The sequence below is a fragment of the Gallus gallus genome, chromosome 20 (genome assembly GCF_016699485.2).
Source record: "Gallus gallus isolate bGalGal1 chromosome 20, bGalGal1.mat.broiler.GRCg7b, whole genome shotgun sequence".
In the NCBI taxonomy this organism is placed as follows: Eukaryota; Metazoa; Chordata; class Aves; order Galliformes; family Phasianidae; genus Gallus; species Gallus gallus.
This window is the reverse complement of record NC_052551.1, coordinates 12882869-12900050: the sequence shown is the minus strand read 5'-3', so window position 1 is coordinate 12900050 and position 17182 is coordinate 12882869. Positions and strand designations below refer to the sequence as shown.

The window sequence follows — 17182 nt, the reverse complement described above, 5'->3', positions numbered from 1 at the left end:
TGCTAAAAAGTCAAATGCCTGTGGCACCTCTGCAGGCCTTGCTCAGAGCCTTTGTGCAGTGAAAATCATAACTTTGCAAAGTGTGAACCACTCTGGAGCGTTACCTCTGAAACCTAATGACAGCATTTTGAAGTGGCAGCAAGCATTGCTTTTAGGATGTTTTAAGGGGGAATAATGATCTGAGTTATTCACCACAGCTTCAAATGGACTTCCTTGAATTCTCAGGTGGCCAAAATCTCTACAATTAGCTGCCAACACCTCTTCTTTCCTTCCAATTTCTCCATTGCAGATCTGGGTTGCCAATGCAAAACAGCATCTCTGTGAGAACTGAAGGTGTAAGGATATTGTGAGACAAACCAAATTATAAACTAATTAGCATGGACTCAGTGGACTTTCTCATTTTCATCTGGATTTTTTTTGTAAAGTTCAGTTTGTTTTACTTAAATAAAAGCTGCTACTGAATTTCCAGTTGATTTAGCTGGAATACATGGAACGCACCTCAGGATTTGAGTTGTGTCTGCTGAAGTGTGCACACCCTTGAACAGATATATTTTTCAGTGACATATTTCTCTTTGTCCACTGCTGGTCTGTTTTTTTCTTTCCTGTGCTCTCTCTGCAGATTGACTTTCACTCCACTTATTGCTTGCTTCATTTCTCACCCTATTTTTCCTTCTTTTTTTTTTTTTCCTACTGCTTTTCTCAGTATTTTTATCCCAGGTTATGAGCAAAACAGAACTCAGCTATAGGCTGAACTTTTAAACCCACATCTTGGATTAAGTAAAGCAAGCCCCCCTCCATCTGCATGTGGAAGTAACTTCACAAGGAGAGCCACTTAGCACTTTTAGACAATGCGGAACAGGAAAGGTCCACGTGGAGAAGCGGTTTGTGATGCTGGGGAGGGGAGGTGCACAAGCAGAAACAGCTCAGGAATAGTGCAGTGACTTAAGCACAAGGTGGGCACCAAGGTGTCCGGGTCACTGTGAGGATTTTAGAGCATGTTCTTGACCAGCTATAAAATGAAACTCTTCGTGTTGACCCAAGTTAAACTAACATGAGAGAGCAGCAGAGAGCAATGCACTCAGAACACCTGGCAGAGATGACACACTGATTTGAGGACTCGTGGGTCACAGAAGAGAGTCAGAATCATTTGAGTTGAAGGGAACCTTTAAGAGTCATGTGGTCCAACTCCCCTACAGTGAACAGGGACATCTGCAGCTCAATTGGGTGCTCGGAGCCCTGTGACCTCCGTGCCTTTGCCTTTTTGTGAGCATAGGGGTGGATGGCATAAAGCAAAGCTGACTCAGTTCTACAATTTCACTGAATAAAAATCCACATTCAATAAAATGTGGGCATGTGGTTACAATCTTGGTAACACTGGTTCCTCTTGTTCTGCTTGCAGGACGAATGCCTTAGCTCCAGCTCTCCAGCCCAGGCTCCCACACCCAGCCCATCTCTGCACATCACCCCAATCCTGACATTGAACTCACAGCAACCCGGACCGAGAAGACTGCCAAAAAATCTCCAGCTATTCTTCTTCATCCTCACTAACAATTTGGTAATGAAGTATTGATTTCCACTCTCCTGCTTATGGACGATATTAGATTTTCATTGATAAACTGCACTGGGGCTGTCTGGTCTCCACTGTCCCTTTTTGCTGTCACTAAAACAAAGTGCCACTGAAGTAAGATAATGACTGAGAACATTGATGTACTTATTTCGTCAATTTGTAACACTTGACAGGAAAAAAAAATTCTTCATAGTTTAATGTCCGACTGTTCTACACAAGATGCAGTCACATTGGAAGCTTTACTTTTCATGGTAATGTCCATTTCCTATTTATAACCCCTTTGGGATAGTTTGTCTAAAGGAAATGTTTCTATTCAGTGCAGCTATTACTGTTGCACCTGGGTTGCCCAATCCAGTCATTGCACTAGGGATCAATACATCACAGTAAGTACAAGAATTATTAAGTTAAAACAGATTCTGAGCCAAAAAAAACTCTGAACAATGTTAATCTTCTGTGCAAGTTGTTCAAATAGTTATGCTTAACCATGTTGCTGCCAAAGATTTGTTTGAAATGGATTGTTTTCAGTTTGTTTTATTCCTCAGATATATATATATATTTAAATCTCCGTTACGGTTTATGACGAGACATGCGATGGAGTGATTTTTAGACAAAAGTACTATTGTTAGATTATTGAACGTTATATGAATATAGGTATATCTATATATAAATATCACTATATAAATATCTATATATAGATATAAGATAATAAAGTACAAATCCTTTCTCGATTAGGTGCGTGTAAATCCGGATCTCTCTGTCGGAGCCAATGGAGTCCCTTTGGGTTCATGGCCCGCTGTGAGGTCAGGGGCCGCTGTCCGCGGTGTCGGCCCGGCCCAGGGGAAGGGCTGAGGATGGCAACTTCGAATTGGTGCTCCTAACTTTTTTCATTAAAACTTTGAGCTCCCAATTTTAATTTGTGGAATATTCACGTTAATAATGAGATCTAATTAAGACATCCATTAAAAGCCCGTTAAAGTTAATTTAACGTAAAAATTCCAATAGAACTGTATTAGATTTTCTCCATTAAATTAACGTTATGGATTTTTAACGGATGTCTTAATTATACAATATTATTAACGGGAATACTGTATCACACAGATTAAAATCGGGTCCCGAGTCAACTCACAAAAGCTTGCTGGGCATGCTGATGCCACCAGCCCCACGTGACCCAACGCACTGCCTGCTCCAGCTGAGCATTTCCTGGCAACTGGAGCAACCTGCAGCAGACAAATCCATCTCTGCATTTAACGATGAACTTTCCTGAGTCTCAAAGGCAAGATAAGTCTGGATCCAGTTGCAAACCACTACTCCATTGCAAATGAAATATTCAAAGTATGCTAGGCACAGTTTGAGAATTGGATTTTTCTCATGCAAGGGAGAGGGCTTTGGAGGGCTTTTTTGTCTTTTACTATTATATTTTAGACATTCAAGGATAAAATTGAAGTGCAGCATTCACGACGTCGGACTGAGTGTGTTTACTGTATCCCCCCTTGCTTTTGCATGTGGGCCTCTTTTGGAGATGTCTGGGAAATTTTGACATGATCCCTAAATTCAACGTGGAGGAGAAAAAAAAGGCCCTTCTTATTTACCTCCTAGGGAAAGAGTTGCCCTTATGCCACATATAATAGCAAATTGCTTTTTTTATGGCATGCATAACCTAGATGGGAAAAAATATGGCGCTTGAGGGAAGGAGGGAAAAAGTAAATGAAGTTCCAGGAATGTCATTCTGAAGTAATGAGGCATGGACAGAAAATATACCCCTCACATCATCGGATTGAGATGGCAGTCGAAATAGCTTCATTGAAGTGTCAGCACTCATCCATCAATCAATCATCCACAAGGAAAAATAGCGACAGTACAACGGGGCGGCTTTTATGGGATTTACTCATGGGCATAGGGAATAGCAGCTCAAATGTAGTTCTGACATGAAAAGCAAGGTGCTGATATTATTTTTTATGATGGGAGGATCATAAAGTGAATTGAGAACAGTGAGGTCTGTCTTTGCTTAACCTATTCAACTGGAAATGAACGGAGCTCAACTGGAAACGAGCAGAGCCTTCAGATGGGTTAAGATTGAAGCCTGCGCCGTGCTGAGTGCCGTCCATTGACAACAAAATTCTATTAAAGCAAAATCAATGCATTAGCATTGAGCTCCGCAGAAGCTGTTAAATTGCACAGCCCAGTTCAGAGTTATTAAGTGAAGTTACACAAGGTGAGGACCCACAGCGCAGACCCAAAGGCAGCGCCGCAATAAAACGCCACTTGGGAGAAACTGCCGGCATGGCTCCATCCCTGCTCCTTTCCTGAGCTTTTGTAGGCTCTAGAACAGTACTGGGCTCATTCTGGCCCTCGATGGATGAAATTCCCGCCTACTCCTGTGCCCATTGGTGGGTGTTCTGCTGTCTGAGGTGGCAGAAATGTGTCCCAGAGCCTGCAGGAGGGGCACCCCCAGCCCAAGCATCTGGGCTTTGCAGGGCGCCTGCTGCTCAGCTTTGGCAGAAGAGAGGAGTTCCTGTGCCTGCAGCAGGCTATGGTTGTGCTCGTGGTAAGGAGTGGGGCCAGCATCCCCCACCTCCCCATTTGAGCGGGCTCCCTGGCTGTCAGGGCTGGAAACACCATGGATGTGGGGCCCGTCCTGCCAAGGGAGGGCTGGCTCACCCCATGCCTTGCTTTGCTCAAGAAGCTCTGCTCTGGCACAGGCAAGTGCAGGAACAGCTACTTCATTTAAAATCTGGCCACAAACCTTTATTACACAGTGCTAAACCTTGATTATTTTGCTGCATTGCTGTCCTCTGGGAACATTTTATATACACATTTGAATTAAGTGATTTTTGTTTTTTTTTTTTTTACAATGAGATATAAAAAAAGAAAATGTACATCTCTCCTCTTTCTTTCTCTGTATGAAACTGGAAGAGTTGGTAGTTTATCTGTCATATAAATCAGGTAACATAGAAAATCATTGCATCTTTCCTCTGTCGTATCTACTCAATATCTATCGCTCTGACTTTTATTCTTATTGGAGATCATCAAAACATTAATTAAAAGCCTGGTGATCAAACAGCCGAATATTTATGATTCACGTCCTTGCTTATTAACAAGTGGCATATTGATACACCACGTATCCAAGCTGTTTATGCTCTTGCACTGCAATAAAGCAGCAAGAATTGTTACCCGTGTACACTGCTTTGAGAGATTTATTCAGAAACCAGAGCTCCCTTCCTGCCCCCATACGTGTCAAAATAAGCCATACCACCTTAAAAATATATTTTTTATTTTAAAAGGGGGAGATAAAATTAGCATCTCTTTGGAACCTAACATATAAGAATTTCAGTATATCAGTCTCAGGTGTTTTTTTCTGGGCCCTTATTATTTCAGCTGAGAAGGAGAAGGACACTTAACTTTAAAAATGGCTGTCATTAGTGCAATAATAATTGTTGGTTTAAAAAAATCTTTGAGAATCCGCTAACAAACCTACCCAGTAATTACTTGTCAATGCAACTTCATCATGATTTTTATTACCTACTTGTGAAAGTATTTACAGGACTGACCTCCTGAGCTTTTTTAGAGATCATGGAGGATATAGGAAGTCATGTTTAAAATCAATAAGTATATATTAACACAATAGGGGTTGAGGCCTTCCAAGCCAGCTTTAAAGGCTGTGGTGCCAGCTCACACATCTGCAGGGCAATTACTGCTTTCCTAAGTTTTAGTCTCAATTCTTTCCTCAATCATGTTTTGACAAAGTGCCCTATTTGCCACTGATCCAAGCCTTTGTGCCCATGGAGCAGCTCCCCGCATGAGATGGGCTTTGCACAGGAAACAAACAGCAATCTGTGATGGAAGGGCTTAGTACAGGAAAAAACATGAAAAGCAATGAGGTTTGGGGCAGCCCTTGGGTAAGTGCTACCCAGAGGGATTTGCTGTTAGGGTGCTTCTCCCTGCTAATTACCAACAGCCTGACCCTGCCTGCAGTCTGTCCCCAGCGCCAGGAGGCTCCCGGATGAGTCCTGCAGGAAGATGGCACTGCAACCAAACCCACTGAGGAAATACATGGCCAAAGGTGGCAGACAGAGGTTTCCACGGAAGCTTCTTCCCAGCACAACGGGGCTCTGCTCAGTGCTTGGGGACAGGCTGGGCTGAGGCCATGTCCCCATCACCATCTCCATCCCCATCGTAACTTTCCAGCTGGTCCAAGTGTTCCTGCGAGGTGGAGGTGGCTCTCTGTCACACAGAGCTTTTGTCTTCTCAAACAGATATATGATGCAATTTATATTTAAAATTCTCTCCATAAAGACAGTATTGATCACAGATTCCCAATCAATACATTGCAATTACAACAGGCTTTAAGGGCCATCTGTCCCCAAGCAAAAGAACTGATATAACCACCTCTATATTTTTTGAAAAAGCACTACTGTTGTGTTCCCATCCTCCTGCACAGCCCAATGCATCATTTTTGCTCCCAGGAAGCGGTGTTTGGGAGCTTCATAGCTGTAATTCCTCTTGTCTGCCCCACACGGGGGGGCTACAAAGCCACTACAGGATCCATGGAACCTTTGCTGGCTGCTTTTCCTGCTCGCCTCACATGTGGGCCCCCCTCTGCCTGATCCCTTCTTCCCACCCTGTCTGCTGTATGAGATGATCCTCCAGACATTACTGAATTTCTGTAAAACAAATAACTCTTCAGGAACAGTTTGAGATGGGCACCAGGAGGTACAAACTGAGTCTTTTTTCTGTATGGCACTCTGGGCCATAGACAGAAACACCGTGAATCTTATAAGTAAGGGATAAAACTACACACATCTAACGGTAGATTTCAAGTTATGTGTCACCAAATTAAGGAGCTGCTTCATCAGCACCTGCAGCCATCACATGCCTTTCCATTGATGGCACCAGATAAATACCCATTGAAGAAAGAAATGCTGCCTGGAGTTTCCTTTTCCTTCTTTTCTTAAAATAATTTCCTGCAGTAATGACAGCACACAATGAGTACACACAAATGTGTGTTCTGTTCTCCAAATCTCTTTGGAAGGAAAACAAGGGAATACAAAAGCAGGGACAGCAGAAGCTGCAGACAGACCTTCGCAAGTGACCATGTGCCAGGCTTCATGGTCACATTCTGAGTGCAGCTGCGTGGTGTAAATCCAGAGTAACTCCTTCCTTTGGATTCAGTTTATCCACACATACCCAGGTGCAGTCCGAGCAGTCCTAAACTCAGATTCCTCACATGTTTAGAGGGCTTTGAAAACAGCTTCAGCAAACAGTCTCTAGGTCAGTGCAGATTAAATCTAAGGCACAGTCTGCACTTCAAAAGTTGTACAGCTGTGTCAGGGAAGTGACTGCAAAACCTTCTTGTGGAGGTGATTGTGCTGGTAGGAGTCCCAGTGTAAAGCCAGTTGTACTGCCAGGAAGGCCTTCACAGCAGTACAGCCCGTGTTGCATTGCTGGACCACTGCTACATCAGTACAAGCACTTCTATCCCAGTACGCTTCAGGCTGTGCTTTGGCCGCTTGGTGTCTTTTGGCAAAAATATTAAGAGTAGATAAAGTTTAAGCTGGCACTGCTGTTTCTGGTACCAACAGATCTGTACGATATTTTCTTGGCGAGTATTTTAGAGATTAAAGCAGCGGTACCACTGGGCCCAACCACAGTCATAAACCTCCAGTCTGTCCTCCCTCACAGCCCATGAAATGGCTTCAGGCCTCTGTAGAAAGCCCTGTTGGACTTTGCACGCTCACCCCAGCAGGTGGGGTGGCTCTGCTGAGGTCACACCATGTAGCCGTGCAGACTTTCCTCTGTTATTTTTTTGGATCTGAGTAAAGATAACAAATTCTTTCCATAGACATCTCAGATGAGAAAGCAGGAAATAAAGATGGACATTTTAAAACAAAAATGGAAATAAAACCCTGCTGAGTGCAGCCACATCACACCGCAGCCATCGCATCCCTCCCCCGCTGGGTCCCTCCATAGCTGTGCCCATCGGCGGCACTCAGCACCGAGCAAAGCTGCAGATCTCTTCAGGTGATACAAAGCAGCGCTTTGGCTTTAGAACACAGCAAATGCTGGAATGTGCAATACAGGTTGCAAAAGCTGACAAGCTAAACAGTTCTTATTTGGCTCAGGGTACTTAACTGTCATATGTCTCCGGTACGAGATGCCCTCCTGCCCAGTGCTCAGGCACTGCTTATTTGTCCTTTCCTTTCTTGGGTTTTTGTTTCTGGTGTTGTTTTTTTTTGTTGTTGTTGTTGTTGTTTTGCTTTTTTTTTTTGCTGTCTTTTTCTGGCGCATTTGTTTTGGTTCTTATTATCTTGAATACGTCAGCACAAACCGTAAGAGATCCAACCCCATTTAAATCAGAGCATAGATGGCCATCGTGGTAAACCTCTCGGGTTTGCTGTGCCCCAGTGCTTGCGGTGTGCAGTACGTTCCCTATTGGCAGCATCTTCAGGTTACATACATGACCCGTGGTGTTCGTTCTAGCATTTTGTTTAAAATAATAATAACAACGAAATGAATCAAAAACTTATTTCTCTTAAAAAAAAAATGTATATATTACAAATGGCAAAATGAAAGATTAAAGGCATTTTTTATATTAACAACGCAAACGGGATTCCTTTCAAAGAGGACTGATGGGGACTTCTGTGTAGAATGTTGCAGTGCTGCTGCACTGGTTTTGTAACGAGCGCATGCTGTACAGAATACATTGCCTGTGTACCTGGGGTGGAGTGGGCAAGCTGCTCCTCGTGGTGCACTGCAGCTTGTTGGGATGGAAAGTAACGCCTTCGATGCATTTTTATACTGTACATATTTGTATATATAACTATATTGCCATGTTCTGAACACGGATTTTGTTATATTTGCTTGTTTCTGTTTCCTACAAAAGTTGGTCCATAACAGGGGATTTTTTTTTTTTTTTTCTAGAAAAAATATGCTTGTAATTTTTGTTTCTTTATCTTCTTGGTCGTCACCTTTAGTGGCTCACACAGGAATTAGGAATGGGTTTTTGGAGGAACTGAGAGAAGCGAGGCTGTTTTTGCATGAGAGCTGCCCAACTGCTGACTGTACCGGGGGGTGGGGGGAGAGGGGGAAGCTCACTCAAGTTTTGCTTTTAAAGCATGCTTTGTCCCATGGCAAAACTCATACACGTACAATTATTCTCTTTGTATTTTATCTAATAGTGCCTGAATATTTTTTTTTAATGTCTTCTTGGAGGAACTATTCATAATTGTCAAAATTTGAAACATTAGCTTAATTTCGTTTTCATGACCTCTCATTTCTCCCCCTTATTTATTTTGTTGCTGTTTATAATGGGCCCCAAGGCCGTTCCTGACATCGCAGCGTTCCTCTTCCACATTAAGGATGTTTTTAAAATGACTAAGATTATTGAGCCAACGGGCTGCTTTAATCAAAACCATGTTTCACTCCGTCCCGATGCTACCAGCGGTCGGTGGCGCGGAGCAGCCGCTGTGCGGGAGGACCGTCCCACCTAGCGGTGCTGCGCGCTCAGCACAGCGCGCCCGGCCTGCTGGCAGCACTGCTTCCAATCGTTTGCTTATTACCACTGACGTAAACGAAGCAAATTGAAAATGTTAATGATATATTTTTTTTTAATATATATATTTGGTTGATTGCTCAATAAATTTGTATAATTTATACCAGAGGAGATTACCGCTTTTATTGTTTTGGGTTCCCCCAGACCAATTATTAACAATCAGGACTACGTATCTCATTAAATTTAAATCAGGTCAAACCTATTTGTCGGAGGCCTTTGCTGATGTGCGGGACGATGCCTGGATTCCAGCACATTTAAGAAGTATTTCTGTGGGTGATTCCAAAGCACCGCAGTCTCCCAGTAGTGATTTCGTGTCCTGTATTCTTATCGTGGCAAATGGTTGTTAAAAAAAGAAACCCCTCAGCTTTACCGCAGCAAACGTTCCTTTTTATGCCCAGGGATTTTGATTTTTATTTTTTTTTTAATAAAATCTCTGCAGTTTTAGAACTGTAATTAAAGCCCTGAATAATAGATCACACATCTTTATCTGTTGTGTTTAAAAGGAAAAAAAAAAAATAGCCCAAACTGTTCACATAATCCTGAATGCCTCATTTCCATAAAAAAGGTTTCTATACATATATTATTTACATTTTTAAACATGGTAATTCTTTCCTTTGTGGCATAAAATGTCTCTTTTCCACTGCAGCTATTGGAAAGCGACTGCTCACATCTGAAATGTTATCGTAATTTGCATCAGGAAACCCAACTGCAGACATTAAGGACTTGGGTGTGTTCAATTATGATTTTGCTGGAGGCTGTCCCTCATTTTAATGCTGCACTCATTGAACTACCTTTCTGAAATCTAGCTGATACGGTTCACCATAGACATGCTTCACAACATCATTAGCTTTGCAAATGGCTTCATTTCAGTCGATGCAGACTTCAGTTTTGGCCAATTGTAAAATGGAAATTTGAAAAGGAAAAAAACAGATGCACTTAAAACATGAAAAGAATTATTTATATGATAAAAATATATTTAGATTTTCAAAGCACAAGACTGAACAGAAGTGCTCTTTTTATGCTTTCTGAAGATGTTACTGTTAAAAGTCTTTCTACATCAGGCTTAATAAATCTGTAATGACATTTGATGGATTGATTTTTGTGTGGGTTTTTCTTTTCTCTCCTTCTTTCCCCCCTCCTTTCTTTCTGTACGGAGAAGAAAAGGACTGACCTGGAGAGGCAGTGGGAGTGAAAACCACAGGAATGTGCCTGTTTTAGTACAACTCACAAATGCTTCAGAGCAGTCTCCCTTCCCTTAGATGATAATCTTAAAGAAAAAAGAAAAAGGAAAATCTAGCGACACCATCCCGAGTTTGTTTCTGCACATCCTCCTTCTTCCCTCATCTGGCTCCTCTGACCACTCCATGCCTGGGTTATTTATGATGTAATCTACAGCGAGGCATTGGGCCGCTGTCACACAAATCCAGGGCTCTCTAGCTATAAAGCAGGCATGATTGAGATACCAAATACCCTTCTCTCAACTGCTCCACCTCAGACGGATGGCTCTGTTTAACACTTAGTTTCCCTAAGCACTCCCTCGCTCCCCGTAACGCTCCCTCCGATGCGGGCGATGCCTCACACGCCGGAGCTCAGCAGCTCTCGCCGATGCCGCACGAGCCATCGCTTGTTATTTACTGCAGATGAGGCCAGGCCATCCGCCGCAGAGATTCCCAAGACTTGCACGCATTACATTTTGATGGGTCCAGTATCACCTGTTGGGTGCGTGTAATTGCCATCGCTCCTCCTTGGGGTGATGAAACTGGAGACGACCTGGATCCAGCTGTGTGGAGGCAGCAGCACAGCCCCGGGCACTGCTCCTGTTCCCAAGCCCTGCTCAGGGTCATCCAGCCAGCACCATCCTTCCCTTTTTCCCCAGCCTTCCACCCTCAGCACTCAGAGCCAAACGCTGCTGCCCATCGCCTTCCCATCTGCAGCCCCAAGGCCAATCCTGCAACCAAGGACCAAAGAATGAGGGCTGCTTTCCCACTCCTGCACTCTGAGTCGTTCATTAGCAAGTGCAATTATGAGCCAGTGCCTCGGATTCTGCAACATGGGTTGTTGTTGTTGTTTTAAATGATTTTTTGTTTTTAGAGGAATATATTGCACACAGCTCAAGAAACCCCTCTAGGGTAAAATAAAAAATATATATAGATGGCTAAAATAACAAATGAATCATAAAACTTAGAGATGGAAAAGGACTATTAGATCATCCAATTTATCTTGCTGTCTGCCAATACAGGTTTGCTCCCTGCAGACTGCTCCCCGGGGCTTTGTCTCGCCTTTCTGACTTAACTCCAGCACGCAGGGTCCTCTGCCACTTGCTTTCCTGGGAAGCACAGTTAGTGCTTTAGGCATCTTTGATAGGTCTGGGGGCCAAATCCTTGCCTGAGGGGAGTCTCACCTGCATGGTGCACAGACTGCAAATATGTTTACAGCTTCGTGAAGCGCCAGCCCTGCTGGAACTTGCCCCAGCTCCTGACCAGCACACAGCACCCGGCTGCAGGGCGAGCCCACAGGCCAAACCTTGTCCATCCTGGGGGCCGGACCCGCTGTGCAGGGCTGGCCCAGTCCTGCTTCTTGCACCAGCTGCAGTGCTCCGTATGCACAGAGACAACTCTGAGTTACTCCGAGGGTTTGAACTTGGATTTTTTTTATTATTTTTTTTAATTATCGGTGGTACACTCCAACAGAACAAACAAACAAACAAAATCAACCCCTCAGCTTCTCAGATGGCTCTTCTAGCTACAGGGCAACTTGGAAAGCTGTTTCAGTTACTGTTTTTGCTTTCATTTCTGTTGCTCCTTAAAACTGTCTTGATTTAATAAAAGTTAAACGTTTTCATAGGAGAATCAGGCGGGGTGGTTTGTGATCCTTTTATGTACAACACGTATATTACATTATTCAACAATTCAGGAATAAATTTAATCCCATCTCCCCCTGCTGAATGCTTTACAATGTAAAGATGGGCTGACAGCAGTCAGGGCATGGAGCAGTACCTGGCCAGCTCCACTGTGCCACCAGGGGTCACAAGGCCCACAGCCCCTCCAGGGCTACAGACGGTGCTGATGGACCACGTTCCTGGGACAGCCTGGGAGGTTTTGTGTGACACAGGGTGGGTTAGTAGCAGGATTTAATGGGCAGACAGCATGGCACTTTTGGGTGGTTGACTATCACTGATTTTTATATTTAAAGCACTCACCCATTTACTGAATCTGGCTGTTGGAGACCGAGTTCAGCAGCGTAGTATAATCACTGCTGTGTGCCAACACTGAGCTTTATATTTGCAGAGCCAAAAATCAGTCACTATTAAAAAAAACCCCAAGCCTTATTTGTAACAGGACATTCAAGTGCTTCCATTTAGTTAACATGAACTGAACAGCATTACAAGTGTTGGAGAAGTTTGTTGGCTTGTTTCTCTGCAGTAACTAATGAAATATCGATAGCTCTGGATACACTCAGCCCAGAATTCACTGTGGCTAAATGAGGAAAAGGAGCAGCCCCTGAGCTCAGACAAACAGCAGTGCTGTCGGGTCAGGGAAGGGGAAAGCCGATGTTTGGTACACAAGTCCATCTGTAAACAATTGTGCTAATGCTCTAAAGATGATCAGCGTAGGCTTCTGGAGTCAAATAGGAAAACAACAGTTCTTGATGGGAAAGAAATGTTTCAATCTGAAAATAAATTGTGTCAGAACGTCCAAGTCCCACATTAAGTTTCTGCTAAAAGTTTGACAAGACCTGATTTGAAGAGAAACATTGAGTTCAATTACCTTTTAACTTCAAGTATCAGCTGCGGAAGAAGGGAGAAGAGAAACGTAAAGCTAAACACAGCAATAAACGCAGATCAAAAAGAAATAGAAATGAAGAAGTGCAAAATCTTATCGAGTCCACCTTTGTCTGAGCAAACAACATTAGCAGCACAGAGCACTGCGGCAGTGCTTCAGTTAGAGGGGGATTTGCTGTAAAGTTCACCAAAAAATTGGGCCTGGAAAATGTGTTCTCTATGCAATAAAGATAACTGAGGAGCAGAGCCATTTCTCCTCATACAACAGAAAACCAAAACAGACGTGAAAGTAACTCTCTCTGCTGGCTGAAACACTCTGGGACTGCATGGAGGTTCTGTGAGCAGTTATGGGAAGAACACAGGAAAGAAATCCGACTTTGGTGAAAATGTTGATCGGAATTAATTCTAATTCCATTTAGTTGCTCTGACCTTCTATTTTCCTGAACAATTTATGCTCAACTCTGACGTTAAAATGTCACTGAGTTTGCTAAAAATTACTTTATTTAGAAATGTTTTTAATTAACTTCTTGAGAAAAGACATATACATATGTATATAGATCAGAACTCTAAGCTGAAATGTCATCGCTTATGACAAAATGAAAACTGTTTTTATAACTTGAAGGGCACTTTTTGCTTTACACCAAAACCATCTCCTGGTTTTCCAGAGCTGCCAGGACAGCAGGCAGCCCACAGCCCATGGCCACGCAGGTAATGCTCCTCCTGCCACTGCTTCCCCAGTCACAGGGATGAAATCACACAAGGTTCCTTGCAAGCAATTATTCACAGGATGAAAAATTAGTAATTGCATTAGGTCATTACATTCATAGAGGATGAATGAAGACATCTCATATGTGTAAAATTAGCTTTAAATGCCGAAGTATTGCACAATTATTAGACCAGATTTGCTCATGAAAATAGTTTTATATTGAAGATTCACCCAGACAAACGTCTCAGTGATGTGCACCACGTTATAAAATGCATCATTTAATTATAAAAGCAGTCAAAAATAATGGTAGCCAGCAGCTAAACCCTGCTCTAAATCTGCTCTGTAGCAACACATTTCAGTAAATATTGATAGGGTGAGAAGAGAAAGTCAGAGACAACACTGATACATCTGCAGATTTTCTTTGGTTCATCTCATTCATCGGTGAAGCGTGCAGGTTACACTGAGACTTCTGCTACACCAACTATTTAAATAGGTCAACATCATCTTGAGTGTGCGGTATATTTCCAGGCATCTCCATTTGTTTTATTTCCACCTCCTTTTGTGTAATTGCTCATTAATTTAGGAATCCAAAGTAAACTTGGCCTTAAGATATACAGCACTTCCATTGTAGCTGGCTTGTCTGTCTACTGTCTGAGCTCTCCTTGTTAAGCTTATTTCAATGTCTCCTCTTTGCTAACACTGCCATCTAACGCTCAAACACTGAGCTCTCGTGGGGATGAAACAAGATTCTCTCTTACACATTACAGTACCTCTTAATCAAAATTCTGTTGAAAGCCATCCCTTCATCCATTCTAGAGCTTCCACTGTTGTTAATAAGAACAAGCCAGTGGAGTAATAATGAATATTTCTAGGAAACCCCACCTGGAATGGAGGTAACAGACTTTTCCCCTCTCATAGAAGGCGCAAGGCCTCTTCTGGGGAAAGGGAGATGCAACTTTGGGACTGAGAGAAGAGCAAGGAGTTAACTCATTTGCACTGAGCCCTGATGACACATTAAAGAGCTGGGGATTTTGAAGAGTGAAGGCCCTGGAAAGTACATCCTCTTCAGAGAAGCCCAAAACTTTATCATAGTAAAACTTCCTCGTAGAGCAAAAAGTTGACCATGCCAAATCAGGCCCAGACTTTTGGCTTGATGGATGGGGCCCCTGCAGACACTTCCATCACCAGTTTCAAGGCTTGTGAGAAGTTCTGGGGCCACAGAGCCCAGCTGAGCCTGGAAGCTGATAGCCACAGTATTGAGTATTGCAAACTACAGATAACCTCTGCAGAAACAGAGGGAGGAAATCTTAAGAGGGAGCAGTATTATCTAAATCCAGGATTTTCTAGTTCCACACTTCAGTTCCAGATCAAGCAGGACATGAAATATGATACTTTGCTTTCACATTCAACACATGCAGAATGAATGCGAAGCTGATGTACCTGTCTTAAAAAAGATATAGCTCATTTATAGTAGGTACAGTAATAAAACTGAGAACAAATTATGAGGGAAGATACCACAGCCTTACATTTATCTCTTTAAATGAAGAGATGCTGTACTTTTGAGTCTGTGATCAGAATAGAGATCAATATGGCAGTCTAAAAAGCATTAAAGGCAAAATATCTTGTTTTGTAATGCTCTCCCCAACCCATCAGACAGCTCTCTCTGGAGTTACACACCAACAGTTCCTATTAAGTACTGATTTTTGCAGTATTTCACACGACCCAGTCTTGGTCTCAGATCATCCGTTGGTAATGAATCCCTAACTAAGAAAACCACATTTCATATAACAGGCCCTTGTCACAGATAACAGTGCATGTCAAGATGGGCGCTCTTGTAATTGGCATGTAGTTACTCAATCTGCATAATTACACAGAGTAATCATGCTGTTACATGTTTGGAAATGCTAGATCTCATTTTCTCTACTAATCCTAAAATCACATGAACATCTTCTGCAGGAACTACTACTTTAAATGTTACAAATTAATATTAAGATGAAATTGAATTAAATGTACTGATTTTAATGTCATGAACACACTCATAACTATTTTTTCCCCTGAGAACCATCTGCAATTTAGAGACTTGCTAATCCTAATTAAATGCACTTTTCTTAAGTGTGTGCAAATGAACAGAGAAATCTGCTCAGTAGCACACTTGCATATTTTTCCTCCTTTACTAAAAAGTGGAACAAGGAACTGTTTTGTGATTTAATATTACATCTTCCCTGTATAAAAAAATAACATTGTTTCCTCAGTTTCAAGACATTTAGTTTCTGAGTGTATTTTTACTGTTAACTCATTAAAAGTAGAGAAGGAATGTCCCTCATACATTTATAATTAATGCTACCACCCAACCAATTTGGACAGGTTATACTGTAGAGAAACACTTTCTCAGTTCTGCATTCCAGCATTTTTGACAGTAGCTGAAGTCCTCTAGTGACATTACTTAGAGGAAACCAGCAGCACTAAGCAGGTTATCATGCAAACCAGCTACAATGGGATTTTCCATGGCACAAACACAGAAATGAGAGCAGACCATTCAATTAGGAGCACTACTCTGCAGCCCCTCAACTAAGCAGCTTTAATCATCATCCACAGTGAGAATACTCTCTAGATTTACTCACCATCTCTTTTTTGATGGTTCTGGGCTTTGTTCTCCAAAAAAAATAGCCTCAACCTTTCAATTAATCCAACTTACACTGGGAGTAACATCTCAAAGGAATGAGGAAATGTCTTGCAACACTGAAGTTGTTCACTAGTGATAAAAAAAATGAAGCATAGTAACACCGGAAAAAAGTTTCCAAAATCCCTCACCATTTAAAGATGAAACAGACTTGAAGTAAAAATGACTGCTGAATCTTCTATCCTTGTGCCAGTTCCATATCTTTAACAGATCAACTCCTCAGACAGCAAGTGAGATTTGCTCTCAAGTTTTACTTTCCATTTGGCAGCTGCGTAGCTCACAAAATGGTAGGCATCTGATATCTGAAGGCTTACCTGAAGGCTACTAACAGGGAACAAAAGCATACCTGGAACACCAAGGGAAAACCATAGTTAATGGTAGAGATGACTTGCAAAGCTCACATCTGTGCTTATGCCCCCCCCCCCCCACTTCCACCACACTTCATTCAGCACTGCTCAGAAGTTTCTCAGAAGCAGTGCTACCCTAAGCCCAGTTGAATGTCTTCAAAAGCCAGGTTCCACGAGCCCCCTTTTGTATACCACAGGCAGAACTCACTATTTCCAAAGCAATCCACAGATGAGTTTTGTTAAGAGCACACTCTGAAGTTCTTGTTCTGCCCACCAGCAACGCTTTTACCAAGTCAAGAAACTAGTCTAGGATCTCTCTACAAACTTGACCACAGCCACAAGGGTCTGCTCCAACACAAGACCCAAAAGCTTCATCTGTGAGGCCAGCAAGGCACTGGTCAGTCAGACATGTGCCCTCAAATGAAGCTTATAGGGAACCCTATCTGATGAGCTCTCTTCAGGATAAATTGCCTTTGACAAACCTTTCCCAGCTGTCTGACCCCTCCCACCCCCCAAATTCAATCTGGTTTTCAGATATTGTCAGTGGCGTTG

At 42.6% G+C, this 17182-nt stretch overlaps 1 protein-coding gene across 4 annotated transcripts in view; it reads left to right on the top strand.

The window, feature by feature from the left end:
- TSHZ2 (teashirt zinc finger homeobox 2) overlaps nucleotides 1-10204 on the top strand; it is a 214054-nt gene extending 203850 nt beyond the window's left edge. For 2 of the 4 annotated variants that reach the window (XR_005841354.2, XR_005841353.2), the window contains 2 exons: nucleotides 1400-1818; nucleotides 9763-10204. Coding sequence is in view for 1 of the 4 variants with exons in the window: in XM_025142326.3 (XP_024998094.1) it covers nucleotides 1400-1401 (2 nt within the window). In the remaining 3 variants the exon portion in view is untranslated. Of the gene's footprint in view, nucleotides 1-1399 lie in introns of all 4 variants that reach the window. The other 2 variants (XR_005841352.2, XM_025142326.3) reach the window with 1 other exon arrangement.
- Nucleotides 10205-17182: the final 6978 nt, after the last annotated feature.